Source organism: Aquarana catesbeiana, linkage group LG08 (assembly GCF_042186555.1).
Source record: "Aquarana catesbeiana isolate 2022-GZ linkage group LG08, ASM4218655v1, whole genome shotgun sequence".
In the NCBI taxonomy this organism is placed as follows: domain Eukaryota; kingdom Metazoa; phylum Chordata; class Amphibia; order Anura; family Ranidae; genus Aquarana; species Aquarana catesbeiana.
In genome coordinates, this window is record NC_133331.1 from 99,229,410 (window position 1) to 99,245,107 (window position 15,698).

At 41.8% G+C, this 15,698-nt stretch overlaps 1 protein-coding gene across 3 annotated transcripts in view; it reads right to left on the reverse strand.

Annotated features, from left to right (window-relative positions):
- Positions 1–15,698, reverse strand: part of PLEKHA1 (pleckstrin homology domain containing A1) — a 138,342-nt gene that overhangs the window by 63,413 nt on the left and 59,231 nt on the right. For all 3 annotated transcript variants that reach the window (XM_073596211.1, XM_073596210.1, XM_073596209.1), the window contains exon 5: positions 4,717–4,814. In XM_073596211.1, the coding sequence (XP_073452312.1) occupies positions 4,717–4,814 (98 nt within the window). The remainder of the gene's footprint in view (positions 1–4,716; positions 4,815–15,698) is intronic.

The window sequence follows — 15,698 nt, forward strand, 5'->3', positions numbered from 1 at the left end:
TCAATTTCACGTAGCTGTATGAATAGGTGAAGGTTCGTCATCTCCAACTCAACCAAGGCCTCAGAAGAAGTGATTATTCTGCAGCCAATCAAATGTGTGTGGGAGTGAAGATGGTTTCTAGCAGGAAACCTAGCCTCCCACAGCCCTGTGCTTTTAATAAGCATCAATTCATGTCTTGAGCTGGGAGTTTAACACAAAAACCGTCCTCTGCACTGCAAGTGGAGTCAGGCGCAGCAAAGCCCTGCACAAAGCCTTTCCACAAGCCATTTCCTGTGTGAGATGAACTGACAATAGCTCATCCTTTCTACTACTCATATATGACATGAACTGTAAATGCCAAACGTCAGTCAAGGTCAAAAGAATAGCAAAAACACGGCTCTATTTACAATTCACCTGTCATCTTAATACTGGACAGCCATGTAATATTAGGACCAATAATTATTTATAATATTCATGCTGTAATATACATAACTGTACAAAAGTTTTAGGCAGGTGAAAAAATGCTGTAAAGAACGCTTTCAGAAATAGAAGTGGTAATAGTTTTATCAATTAACAATATGGAAAATAACTGAACAAAAAAAAAAAAAAAATCCAAATATTTCGGTGTGACCACTCTGGCTTCAAAACAGCATCAATTCTTCTAAGTACACTTGCACATAGTTTTTGAAGGAACTCGGCGGGTAAGTTGTTCCAAACATGTTGGAGAACTAACCACAGATGATCTGTGGATGTAGGTTGTATCAAATCCTTCAGTCTCTTCATGTAATTGCAGACAGACTCGATGTTGAGATCGGGGCTCTGTGGGGGCAAAACCATCACTTCCAGGACTCCTTGTTCTTCTTTATGCTGAAGATAATTATTAACGACATTGGCTGTATGTTTGGGGTTGTTGTCGTTCTGCAGAACAAATTTGGGGTCAACTACACACCTCCCTGATGATATGGCATGATGAATAAGTACCTGCCAGTATTTCTCAGCATTGGAGGACACCATTGATCCTGACCAAATCCAGTCTATTTGCAGAAATGCAGCCCCAAACTTGCAAGGATCCTCCACTATGCTTCACTGTTTCCTGCAGACAGTCATTGTACTGCTCTCTAGCCCTTCACCAACAAACTGCCTCCTGCTCAGCCAAATAATTAAAATTTTGACTCATCACTCTAGACCATCTGCTGCCATTTTTCTGCCCCCCAGTTACTATGTTTTTCTGCATAGTTGAGCCGCTTAGCCTTGTTTCCACATCAGAGGAATGGCTTTTTAGCTGCAATTCTTCCATGAGGACCACTTCTGGCCAGACTTCTCTGAACAGCAGACATGTGTACTTGGGTCCCAGCATTTCTGTGCTGCTGGCACTGCTGGACATCTTCTGATGCCGAAGGGAAGTAAGCATGATGTGTCTTTCGTCTGTTGCATTAGGTTTCTTTGGTCGACCTCTGAGTCTACAGTCCTCAACACTGCCCATTACTTTGTGCTTCTTAAAAAGAGCTTGAACAGCACATCTTAAAGCCCCAGTCTGCTTTAAAATCTTTGCTGGGAGAGATCTTGCTGATGCAGCATAACTATCTTGTGTCTTGTTGCTGTGCTCAGTCTGGTCATGGTGTATGACCTGCAATATGAAACGGTCTTCCACAATCTCACTTTAGTAGAATTTGGCTGTTGCTTACCCAGTTTTAAGCCTCTGGCACATTTATCTTAATGAGTGTTTCAGCATATGAAATTGATGATCATTGCACACGCTTGGTATAATTGGTTAATCATACACCCGACTCCAATATTACAAAATCCCTGACTTGGTGCAAGTGTACAAAGTGTGTAAGAATTGATGCTGGTTTGAAGCCAAAAGTGTAGTCACACCAAATATTAATTTGATTTAGATTTTTCTTCACATTTTGTAAAGTGATAAAAACTATTAAAATATAATAAATCATCTATCTATCTATCTATCTCTCTCTCTATATATATATATATATTATATTATATATATATATCTATCTATACAAATACCACTGTCCTGGGGGGGGGGTTTAGAGTTTAGTTCAAAAAAATATCTAACAGTAAGATCTTTGTGCCACATTTCCCAGCTATATTTCTTTCCATCTGGGAGTGTTCCCACCCACTTTTGTGTGGCCCAACTCCTCCTGTCACATGCTGCCTAATATCAAATAAAGAAATCAACTGGGGAGAGAGGGAATCCCTCACTATGGAAAAGCAGGCCTAGGAACCTCTTTGCATCTAGTTTACCAATAAATTCACCAAAAGATAAAGAAAATTTGAATGTAGTTAATTCTCCAGCATATTCCAAAAAGTTGAATGTCTTATTTGGATTGACTGACAGATTATTTAAGCTGGGTATACATTTATAGAAGAAGTTCAGCTGGTTCAGCAGGAACCAGCTAAATTTCAATCCGTATGTTCAACAACCAGCTTCTGTTGAACAGTCCTGCTGGAAAACCAGCATTTGATCAACCACTGCAGCCAATGCCTGCCAGCATTGATCAGTGTATTCCGATGGGAGATTAGGGGGGGCTGATTGAATGGGGGGGGGACCTCCCACAGTGTATACACAGGTTGGGAGTCCAACTGCAGGAAGAGATGTTGGTTTTCTAAGGATAAATCAATGTTTATTATTTTACTAGTTTCTATGCAAATACTGCTTGGTTTCTTTAATATAGAATTCAGTTAAACGTGTTGAAAACATTACATGAATTTCTGAGGATAATTATCCTACATGCATTTAGAGGCAAATATATACTAAACCAACAATTGAACATTTTTTCGTTGATTAACTTACAGCAGATATTTAGTCACCTATACAAATGTAACTTCAGTGTCTAGTGGGATCAACTGACTTATGCTGGCAAAATTAAAGCAATGAGCCTGGGTTCACACTGGGTTTGATGTGTTTAGGAACACACAGATCATGTAAAAAGCATAGTACTCCATGGCTTTGGTTCACATCTATGCGTTGCAAACTTGGTGCGGGAAAAAAAAAAAAAAAAAAAAAGGGTCCTGTGCGTGTCGACTGCCAGTGCGATGCCAATTCCTATGGTGCAGTGCGAATTTTATCTTCATAGGTTTCAATTTAACTCTCAGTAAATTCGCAGCACACAGTTCACATCTCTGCCTCCTGAAATTCACGGTAAAATCACGATAAATTCGCACCTGTTCACCTCAAAACACAAAGCAAATGCGCACCTCACACAGGAGGAAAAAATGGATCAAATTCGCAGTACATCTCATCACAGTAGTGTGAACCTAGGCTGAATGTGTACTTTCCCAGCACAACTGATTTTTTTCCCTGGACCCCTGTGTGGTGCATACGCTGCAATGCCCCATTAATGGCATCAGAGAGATAATACAGTAAGAGGCCCAGGGTGCCTGGTGACAGACACTGTAATATAAGGCAGTCAGTGATAATTTATGATCCCATGCAGATCAGTACATCATGGTGCTGGGCACCATGGTTTGCGAGTGTGAGATTTTGCTTTATTATATCATCATGTAAAATGTGCAGAGAATGCAGAAAGCCAGCTGCACGCAAAATACACAGATTAACAGTGCTGCACAAAGATGTATGCAGTATTTGGAGGTTAGTCTACATAAAAACCACTGCATAAAAACAATGCGGCGGGGGGGGGGGTTATAGATTTCATCAGTGACCTCCAGACCCCCTTTAATTCTAATAGAACAGTTGGATCCCCTGAATATGTACACATTTCTATTGAATATATAGTCTTTACACACCTGTTGTTAGGTCTTTAATTTAGTATAGTAATAGCAGTAGGAAAACAAGCTACTTTGGAAGAAGCTATCGGTGGCTTCCTCTAAAAATGTTAGGTGCCTGGGGCGTTCTGGGGATGGAGGTTGTTTAGCAACATTTTAAAAATATAAATACAAGTGTAATACGTAACATGTTGCAAAAGGTGGAATTAGCATTTTAGGCTCCATTCACATTAGCACGTCTCCAAGGCCGCACAATTTCCAGTGTGACATTCTATGGATCAAAGATGCATCAAAAGCCGCACCAAAATAGTGCAGGCCCCTTTCAAGTTGCACCAATTTCAATGTTTGCCACTGAAAAGAATAGGGTGCAATTTGTCATGCAACTCTGATGTGTGAATGGAGCCTAAAGATGAGTCTGATCAGCCACTGGACAAAACATGTGAACTCACAAGGGACAGAAGTCAAAAACAAGAGAATGACATTTTACAGTTGCATACTAGATTTGTCTAATTACATCTGTATACCCTTTTCTTTGCTGTCCTGGAAAGGCGAGCTGAAATTTGGTTGGTATAAGTAACAGGGTCACCATTTCCTCCTATGCACCCAGCTACATACATCAGTCATGTGTAGGATTAAAAACAAACGTTGAGTATAGCCTCATATATCATTCAATTAATAACAGTAAAGGAGTACCATCGTCCAAAATGACATATGTAATTGGGGAGGGTGAAGATGTGAGGGTAGTTGCCAAAGCTGACCCATACACATAGGCACCCAAAGAAAACTGAATGGACTTTCTTGGTACTGATATAACCACAAGATTGTTTTAATAAAATACAAATTTTATTCTGTAACAGTGTACAAACAATATATTAAAAACAAGGGAATGTATACAAAAACAAATTATAAAAAATATATAGTATAGTATACGCCACACAGAACTAACTAATAACAGGTTTCCCCGGTATGTGTAGGATTAAAATGGATACTCACTGTAATTTTGGTTGCTTTATTAAGGACGTTAACCCATTCTACTAAATCTTGCTGATCATTAGCTTGCAGGAAGTATTTTCTCATGCCAGCATTCATTACTGTAAGAGAGCAGCAGACAGGATGAGAACAACAGTTATTCAACACATCAGCAGCACAGATCAATTATACACATTTTGCTTACATTTCCAAGCAGTAATGGTTTTAATTTATGGAGTATGACACAAAGGGAACTATCCTTGTTCTAGAAACAGCATCCTGGAGAAATTTTAATAACTTCTAGCACAACGCTAAGCTATATTCATCTCACTGCTGGCAGCAATTGTGGCCTTTTTGGCATATAATACTTCTTGACCATGTGATTCAAACTGTCAGCAAACATACAAATCTGAATAGCCAACTCTGAGTGGAGCTATAATTTGAAAAGTGGTAGAGGTCCTGAAAGTCATGGGGTACTGGCACCACATCTCCACAGAGTAGGAACAATAAGGCTGGGCTCACACAAGTGTCAATTGGATGCGAGTTTTCCCGCATCCAATTCGCACAGCAGGAGATTGTGACCAGCTATCTATGGAGCCAGTTCATATATCTCCGCAGCTGCTCCAATGGACCCTGTGCATCTTTTGGTCCATTTCAGCCAAAAATTAAAGCTGAAATCGGACCTGAAACGGTGAACGAGGACACACCGGACTCCTGCTGTGAGCCGCTGCGGGCTCATATTTGAACCCAGCCTCAGTCTTTCCAAACCATTATACTACAAAGACTGCATATGGAGCCAATCACATGCAGCCGAGCACAGCCACAAACCAGCACCAGAAACCTCAACCAGCGGATATTAGTTTTCTCTTTTTCCATGAGGACTTTTTTTGCTTTATGGTTAACTGGTTACTTAAAATGAACTTTCCCCCCCAAATTGGCAATACACTTTTTTTATATGACTGTACTCCCTTTCCTTCAGAGTTATCAGAAATTAAAGTGAAACTCCAACTTAGATTGAAAAGTTAAAAAAATGTCCATTTGGCTTAAAAAGATGAACCCTAGGAAAAAAACTGCTGGGTTTCAAATGTAGTTACATCTCTGGAGCTGTATGCCAGCTCTTGAATCTCACTTTCAATGAGCGCCGATAGCATAGCTTTTGCTATGTTTCCATTGCTCCCAGTGAACTTGTGGCTTTTCGACACATAAGCTGCACTGTCCACACCTCCTCTGTCCTGTCCAGTCACAGAACGCTTGGCAATTTTGAGGCCCTGCTTTCTCATGCTATCACCATTGAATTACAGGGGTTTGGACCTTTATTATGTAGGGTGTTCTACTTTGCATTTGAAGAATCAGCCTGCTGTCTCCAACCTTGTATCTTTGAGCGATTGTGGCAACCCCCTGATAGCTTAAAAAAAAAAAAAAAAAAACTGTGCACCACCACCCAATACTTAGCAATTCTACCTTTGCGCCACAGATTACATGAGAACACAAAATAATAAAACAAAACCATATAAATCATAAACTTCTTAAGGTAATTGCTGCCACTTTTAAAGCAATGCAAATAATCATAATGGATTCACCTCCAACAACGAGGTAAATAGCGGTGCTATTTTAAACATAATAAAATCTTTCAAATAGCCACTAAAAATAACAAAAACAAAAATCGTATATTTGTGAAAAAAAAATAAACAAAACAAAAAAATAAATAAATAAAAAAAACACCCAGTGTTGTTAGAATGTGGAGAAATATTCATAACAAAAAAAGTCCACATAAAAGTCCACTGTGTGAATCTTCCATATATTGTGAAATCACAATGTCGCCACCTCCCCATAGAACACTCGCTCACCAGATTTATTTGCCTCACACTCATGTTCAGCAAAATGTGTTCGACTCTGAGGTCAGTATATTCCACCATCAGCACTCTCCAGGCCATGCTATTCATAATCCCAACATGTCATCTCATATAGGTGGGAGAAGAAAAGCTCCAATAGTGTAATATGTTAAAAACACCTTTTATTACTCATTCGTCTCACATTACACTTGCATGCCACTGGTTCTTTGAAAAACTTTGAAATATGTGGGGGTTATATACTAGAACTGGAGAGTGCAAAATCCAGTGCAGTTCTGCATAGAAACCAATCAGCTTTCAGGTTTTATTGTCAAAGCTTAATTGAACAAGCTGAAATTAGAAGCAGATTGGCTACCATACACAGCTGCACCATATTCTGAATGCACCAGATTTAGTAAATCTCCCCCATATAGTCACTAGCGTGACCGAGAACATTAACCAGGTTACTATTATCGGCGTCTCAACCGATGATGGTATAGATGGTGGAATACACGGACCTCAGAATCAAAGCACATTTTGCCAAACATGAAAGTGTGAGGCAAATAAATCTGGTGAGTGAGTGTCCTTTGGGGAGGTGGTCACACTGAAGCACGAGGTGTGGTGTGAAGATTGCGCAATATATGGAAGATTCACACAGAATTCCTTTGGGATTATTTTAAGTGGACGGAAAGTGAATACTTTTTCACATTAATATAAACACTGGGTGTTTTTTTGTTCCACAAATTTATGGGTTTTTTTGTTGTTATTTGAAAGATGTTTTATTGTATTTAGGATATCACCGCTATTTAAAAATGTTGTTAGAGGTGAATCCATCATGAACCCCCTGACATCACTTCCTGTCCTCGCATGCACTCCACCGATCGTGTGCTGCTTCCTGCCTAGTCACCCCGGCTACCACACTCCACTCCTTGCAGCAGCAGCTCAATCTTGGGATCCTGGATGCCTCCTCCTCTTAGCTGCAGATGCAACAATGTCTGTAATGCAGGAGATCATCCACACACTCTTGTTGCAGGTACCATCCAGTCCATATCCAGTGTATCCATTGTAACAGTTTCTTTGGTGTCTTCCCCAGCCGGGAAACCTTTGTGAGTTGTAAATTGTTATCCTTTAATAAGTGTTCACACACCCACTACACTTAGACTCCATACACACTATACAACTTTTGTTATCAGATTTTCTTTAGATTTACCAAAACCATGTAGTGCAAGGGCCTGCCTGATTGCATACAAATTGAAAAATTCCACACCAAGGCGTTGGCGGGAAATCGCCGCTATTTTTAGTGGCGCTTTACCGTTATTTTAGCGGCGCTATTTGGCCGCTAGTTGAGCACTTTTAACCCCCCGCTAGCAGCCGAAAAAAAGGGTTAAAACCACAATCAGTGCATTTTTATAGCACTGATTGCTGTATAAAGGTCACTGCTGGTCCCAAAAAAAGTGTCCGATCTGTCCGCTACAATGTCGCAGTCCCACTAAAAATCGCAGATCACTGCCATTACTAGTGAAAAATGGACGGAAGGGAGGTGGAGTGGGAATCCTTCTAGCCCCATGCAGCACCTATCAGGTACTTCACCCACCTCCCTCTCTGACACTCTCCTCTTTTGAGGCACATTGCATTCGTCTATTCTCTCCCATTTCTCTAAGAATTGCTGTCATCTACCGGCCCCCTGGACCAGTATCAGCCTTTCTTGATGACTTCTCTGCCTGGGTACCCTACTTTCTCTCTTCTGAAATCCCCACAATTATTCTTGGGGACTTCAACATCCCTGTTAACACTAACACTACTATTACTTCTAAACTTCTCAGTCTAACCTCATCGCTTGACCTGAAGCAATGCACCTTATCTCCCTCCAACCGCCTAACAGTTACACGTAGAAACCTTCCCCACCTCAACCCTTCTCTTCTCTACTCTGCTACTGATCACCTCTATGACAAAATCTCACCTCTGTCCTGCCCCAAGCTAGCTACTTTCATCTACAACAGGCTTGCCCCCCTCACTACACGCAGAATTAGGCCCCGACTGCTACAACCCTGGCAAACAGATGACACCAGAAGTCTCAGAAAACGTAGCCGCGCTCTTGAGCGCCTGTGGCATAAGACTAAGACCCAGGAAGACTTCACACAATATAAATCTGCCATTCTAAAATACTACTCCTGCCTTCACACTGCCAAACAGACCTACTTTATCACACTTATTAACACCTTCTCATCCAGTCCGCGTCAACTCTTCTCTACCTTCAACACTCTACTCTGTCCTCCACTGCCTCCACCCACCAACTCACTCACTGCCCAGGAGATTGCCAATCACTTCAAAACTAAGATTGATACAATTCATGAGGAGATCACCAATGCGCAAAAACCTCACCCATGCAACACCCCATGTCCACAGATACTATCATTACTTCCCACATTCAACCCTGCTACTATTACTGAGGTTGCTAAACTTTTATCCAACATTCATCTAACCACCTGCCCCCTGGATCCTGTTCCCTCGCAAATGCTACGCTCACCCTCTGACTCGATTCTACACTCTCTAACTCACATTTTCAACCTCTCCCTCTCTTGTGGCATCTTCCCAAACTCTAAAACATGCGTTAGTCACCCCCATACTTAAAAAGCCCTCCCTGCACCCCACCAATCTCAACAACTTACATCCCATCTCCTTACTCTCCTTCTCCTCCAAACTTCTTGAAAGACTGGTCTACAACCGACTAAGCGACCATCTGACCATGAATAAACTTCTTGATCCCCTTCAGTCCGGTTTTCGCCCTCAACACTCCACGGAAACTGCTCTCCTTAAACTCTCAAATGACCTACTAATGGCTAAAGCCAATGGACACTATTCTGTACTACTTCTCCTGGATCTCTCTGCTGCCTTTGACACAGTGGACCACCCCCTCCTCCTCAAAAAAACTCCACTCCTTCGGTCTCCGTGACTGTACTCTTCGCTGGTTCTCATCCTACCTATCCCACCGCTCCTTCAGTGTCACTTACAACTCTCCTTCCTCTTCTCCTCTTCCTTTCTCCGTTGGGGTCCCCCAAGGTTCTGTTCTTGGACCTCTCCTTTTCTCAATCTACACCACCTCCTTGCGTCAGTTGATTGTCTCCCACGGCTTTAAATATCATCTCTACGCTGATGACACCCAAATGTATCTCTCCACCCCCCAGCTCTCTCCATCTGTCTCCTCACGCATTACCAACTTACTAGCAGACATATCAGCCTGGATGTCACATCACTTCCTCAAACTCAACCTATCCAAAACCGAGCTCATGATATTTCCTCCCTCAGGTGCCGCTTCCCCTGATTTCCCTGTCAATATCAACGGCTCAACTATCAACCCATCTCCCCAAGCCAAGGTCCTAAGTGTAATCCTGGACTCTGAACTAACCTTTAGACCCCACATTCTATCACTATCCAAAACTTGCCGCCTCAATCTCCGCAACTTCTCCAAGATACGCCCCTTCCTAACCAAGGTCACCACAAAGCTTCTAATCCACTCCATGGTCATCTCCCGCCTCGACTACTGCAACTCCCTCCTCATTGGTTTACCTCTAAATAGGCTATCCCACTTCAGTCCCTCATGAACGCTGCTGCCAGGCTCATCCACCTCACAAACCGCTCAGCGTCTGCTACACCCCTCTGCCAATCCCTCCATTGGCTGCCACTCAGTCACCAAATTAAATTCAAGATACTAACTATAACTTACAAAGCCATCCACAACCTGGCCCCCAGCTACATCTCTAACCTAGTCACAAAATACCAACCTAATCGTTCTCTTCGCTCCTCCCAAGACCTCCTGCTCTCAAACTCCCTTGTCACCTCATCCCATGCTCGCCTTCAGGACTTCTCCAGAGCCTTCCCCATCCTCTGGAATGCTCTACCCCAATCTGTCCGATTTTCTCCTACTTTATCCACTTTCAGACGATCCCTGAAAACTCATCTCTTCAGAGAAGCCTATCTGGCCCCCACCTAACAACTGTACATTTATCTTCTCAATCAGCACATCACCCACAGTTATTACCTCTCTTGACCTTCCCTCTTAGATTGTAAGCTCTAAGGAGCAGGGCCCTCTGATTCCTACTGTATCAAAGTGTATTGTATTTGTACTGTCTACCCTCAAATTGTAAAGCGCTACGTAAACTGTTGGCGCTATATAAATCCTGTATAATAATAATAATAATCCTTTAATAAGTGTTCACACACCCACTACACACTATACAACTTTTGTTATCAGATTTTCTTTAGATTTACCAAAACCATGCAAACCAATCAATATACGCTTCTTGTGATTTTTTTTAAAACCAAAATATGTAGAATACTTCTTATTGGCCTAAACTAAGGAAGGAAGAAAAAAAAAAAAAAATTATATATATATATATATATATATATATATATATATATATATACACATACATACATATATATATATATATATATATATATATATATATATATATATATATATATATATATATATATATATATATATATATATATATATATATATATATATATATACACACACACATACATACATACATATATATATATATATATAAATATAAAATTTGGGATATAACAAAAAAATTGCCTAGTCATTAAAATCTTCTGGTCCGTTGGTGGTTAAATACCACCAAAAGAAATCTCTGTTTGAAAAAAAAAAAAAAAAAAAAATGATAAAAATGTCATACGAGTAGAATTCTGCATGACCGTGCAATTGTCATTGAAAGTGTGACAGCGCTGAAATCTGAAAATTGGCCTGGACAGGAAGGGGGTGAAATTGCCCAGTAGGCAAGTGGTTCAACCTGTGTTTTAGTGTTTGGGTAGATTTTGGGGAGTTCATCAAATGTGTGCTAAAAAACCTTAGTTAGACTTACCGGTGACGGTATTTCTACGAGCCTTTCAGGACAGCACCTTTGGAGAGAGCGCAGCTCCACCTCTTAGACAGGAAACACTGCGTGACAACGCCCCTTTAAAAAGCAGCTGCTTCCACCATGCCGTCAGTTGTTACCGAGAAATCCTCCGACATGCTGGAAAATATAATCAGACAATTACCAGGTCCTATAATTATACTTTACATATGATAACCAAGGGAGGGAAGTAGGTTGCTGTCCTGAAAGGCTCGTAGAAATACCGTCACCGGTAAGTCTAACTAAGGTTTTCTCCCTTCGCCTTTCAGGACAGCACCTTGAAGAGGATAACCGAGAAACTTACTTCAGGGTGGGACTACTGCCTGCAAAACCTTCCTACCAAATGATTGGTCCGAGGCTGATAGTAGATCCAAGCGGTAGTGCCTTATGAAGGTCGAAAAACTGGACCATGTGGCAGCCTTGCAGATTTGCTCAGGAGATGCCCCGGCCCTTTCTGCCCATGATGCCGCCACTGCTCGAGTAGAATGAGGTAATACCCCTTCCAGAGGTTCCAGACCCAAAGATTTGTATGCCTCTTTAATGGCTTGCTTTAACCATCTTCCGAGGGTGCTCTTGGAAGCTTTACCTCCTTTTTGAGTACCTTCCATTAAAACAAAGAGTGAAGATGACTTTCTGATTTCCTTTGTTCCTTCCAGATATTTAAGCAGACACCTCCTGACATCAAGAGTATGGAAAGCTTCTTCTCCTGCCCCCGAAGGTAAAGGACAAAAGGTAGGGAGAATGATTTCCTGTGTACGGTGAAAAACTGAAGCCACCTTTGGTAGAAATGCTGGATCTGTCCTTAAGACTACCCTATCCTGTAGACATCTCATAAAGGGCTCTTTAATTGAAAGGGCTTGTAAGTCACTAATTCTACGTGCGGAAGTTACTGCTACCAGTAAAATAGTCTTTAACGTCAAGAAACGTAATGATGCTTCTTCTATGGGTTCAAACGGTGCCTTAGTTAGTCCCCGAAGAACTAAAGATAAATCCCATTTGGGAAAACTAATAACAGGTCTAGGCTTTACTTTTGCCATTGCCCTAAAAAAATCTGATTATTAAAAAAGGTCTCCTGACAGGGTTCTTTCCAAAAAAACTGATAAAGCAGCTACCTGCGTCTTGAGCGTACTTGCTGCTAACCCCTTCTCCAATTGCTCTTGAAGAAATTCCAAAACTGAAAATGTGATACGAAAATCAAAGTTTTTACTGGAACACCAAGAATTATAGATCTTCCATACTTTAAAGTAAATGTCTCTTGTCACTTTTTTCTACTTGCAAGAAGGGTAGAAATAAGCTTCTCTGATAAACCCTTCTGTCTTAAGATTTGTTCTTCAGAAACCAAGCTGTTAGTTTGAGATAAGCTGGATCTGGATGGAGAATTTGGCCCTGACTCAACAGATCTGCCCTGATTGGTAATCTCCAAGCAGGTTTCACTGAGAGGTTCATCAAGGTTGAAAACCAGGGTCTTTTCGGCCAATAAGGAGCTATTAATATTAGCTCCGTGGACTCCAATCCCCAATTTGATACCTTTGGTATCAGTTGAAACGGGGAAAAAAGCGTAGGACAGATGGAAGTCCCACTTGTGAGCTAACACATCTACTCCGAGAGCTTGATCCTGTCTCTGAAGGGAGAAGAAGACTGGTATTTTTGCATTTTCCTGTTTTGCAAAGAGGTCCAACTGGGGATAACCCCAACTCCTGGAAATTGTTTCGAATAATTCCTGATTGAGAGACCACTCTGCTTCCCTTATTTCTTTCCTGCTGAGGAGATCTGCTAAGGTGTTTTCCGTCCCCTTCAGATGGACTGCTAATAGAGAGGCCACATTGTTCTCTGCCCATCTTAGGATCTGATGAACTAGACCCATTAGGGTTTTGCTTTTTGTGCCCCCTTGCTTTGTTAAATATAATACTGCCGTCATATTGTCTGACAATATTTGGACATGTTGATTCACTAGAAATCAGGGCAGATCTGTTGAGTCAGGGCCAAATTCTCCATCCAGATCCAGAACAGCCTTTAACTCTCTCCAATTTGAAGATCTTCTCGCTTCTGGTTTGGTCCAAACTCCCTGAATCGTTTTTTCTTCCAGATGAGCTCCCCATCCCCATGCGCTGGCATCTGTAGTCAGCCTTCTGGTTACCGGAAAGACCCAAGGAAGCCCTTTTGAAATGTTTCCTTGGTTCCTCCACCACCAGAGCGATCTTTTTGCTCTTGCCCCCATGTTGAATTTCTCCTCCAGAGGTTCCTGGTATGACCAATTCATCAGAATATCCGATTGCAGAGGACGGGCATGCAACCTGGCCCACTGTACCGAAGGAATTGCCGCTGTCAACAGTCCCAGAGCGGACATGGCTTGTCTTACAGAGATCTCTGCGTTGGATTGAAGTGTTTTCAGGGTCAACTGCATCTTTTCTATTTTCACCTGGGGTAGAAAAATTATCTGTTCTATCGAGTCTATTTCGTACCCCAGAAACCTTACCCTTTGAGATGGTATTAAGTTTGACTTCTGAAGATTGAGAAGCCATCCCAAACTTCTTAGATGTGTTTGAACTGTCTGTAGGTTGACCTCTACTTGACCCTTTGAGTCTGCAAACAGTAGCAGGTCGTCCAAATAGGGTACTATTGAAATCCCCTTCAGCCTCAGGGGCTCCAAAGATTCCGCCATCACTTTTGTGAATACCCTGGGAGAGGAGGAAAGACCGAAAGGCAGAGCCCGAAACTGCAGGTGCCAAATCTCCCCCCCCAGATTGACTACGAGACGCAGGAACCTTTGTGATGGGGGCACTATTGGTATATGGAGATCTCTCAAATCGATGGAAGCCATATGAAAATTTGGGGGTTAGCAAGTTCCTCACTGAGAAAATCGTATCCATCCTGAATTTTTTGTATTTTATGGATGGATTTAGAACCTTCAAATTGAGAATCAGGCGGAACTTCCCTGATAGCTTTTTGACCAGAAAAATGTGGGAGTAAAACCCCTTCCCCTCTTGATCTTTTGGAACCTGGAAAATGACCTTCTGTTGCATCAGTTCCTGTAACAGAGACTTCATGGCCAGAGCCTTTTCCCGATCCTTTGGCAGGTTTGTGATGTAAAACCGATTTGGGGGCTTTGTGAGAATTCCAATTGATAACCCTTTTTGATTAACCTCAGAACAAAAGGACTCTTTGTTGTTTTTTCCCAAATTGGTAAGAAGTCCTGTAGTCTCCCCCCTACTAGATGGTCATTGTTTTTTAGGGGTTTGTTCTGGGGTTCTAAAGGAGTACCCCACCTCTACCTCTGAGAAGACCAGGGTCTCTTCTGTGTGTGGTCCTTTTCCTTATCGGCTTGTCGAAAAGAACGAAAATTTTTCCTCTGCTGTACCGTTTTCTTCTTCTGTGGGAAAGCTTTCTTCTTCTCTGCTGTCCTGTCAAGGACAGTCTCCAGTTCTGGCCCAAACATCAGGTCTCCTGAAAAGGGAATTCCGCAGTTTTACTTTAGAAGCTGAATCCCCTGACCAGGTCTTTAGCCAGAGTGCTCTTCTTGCTGAGTTAACAATCGCAGAGGACCTGGCTGACATCCTGATAGATTCTGTAGAGGCATCTGCCATATATTTTACTGCCTTAAGCAGGGTAGGGAAGGACTCCAATAAGTCTTTTCTGGAGGTACCTGCAACTACATGATTTTTAAATTGATCTAACCAACACTCCAGATTCCTAGCCACAACTGTAGCCGCCATTGCTTGTTTAAGATTAGCTAGAGATGCGTCCCAGGCTTTCTTCAGTAGCCCATCTGCCCTCTTATCCATAGCATCTTTGAGAATACCCATGTCCTCAAAAGCTAAATCAGTTTTCCTAGATACTTGAGAAAAAGCAGCGTCTATCTTTGTTTTTTTATTCCACAACAGTTCCTCATTCTCCTCAAAAGGAAACCTCCTTTTGAGAGCTTTAGAAAAAAACTGTCCTTTCTCTGGTTCCTTCCATTCCTTTTTAATAGTGTCTGTTAACACTTTATGCACAGGGAACACCCTGTGTTTAATTTCCTCCAGCCGCCCCAGGTACATTTTGTCATGCACGGACAGCTGAGTTTTCCTGGATCTCCAGGGTAGTATAAATTGCCTTGAGTAATTCATCCACCTCCTCAAGTGAAAGCTTATATCTAGATGATCTTGACTCTTCTTCCACCACCTCCTCCTCAGAATCAATGGTTGAGGGTGGAATGCTTTCCCTTTCCTCCTCCGACTCACTTTCCACCTGTCTGGAAGTGGACTGAGGG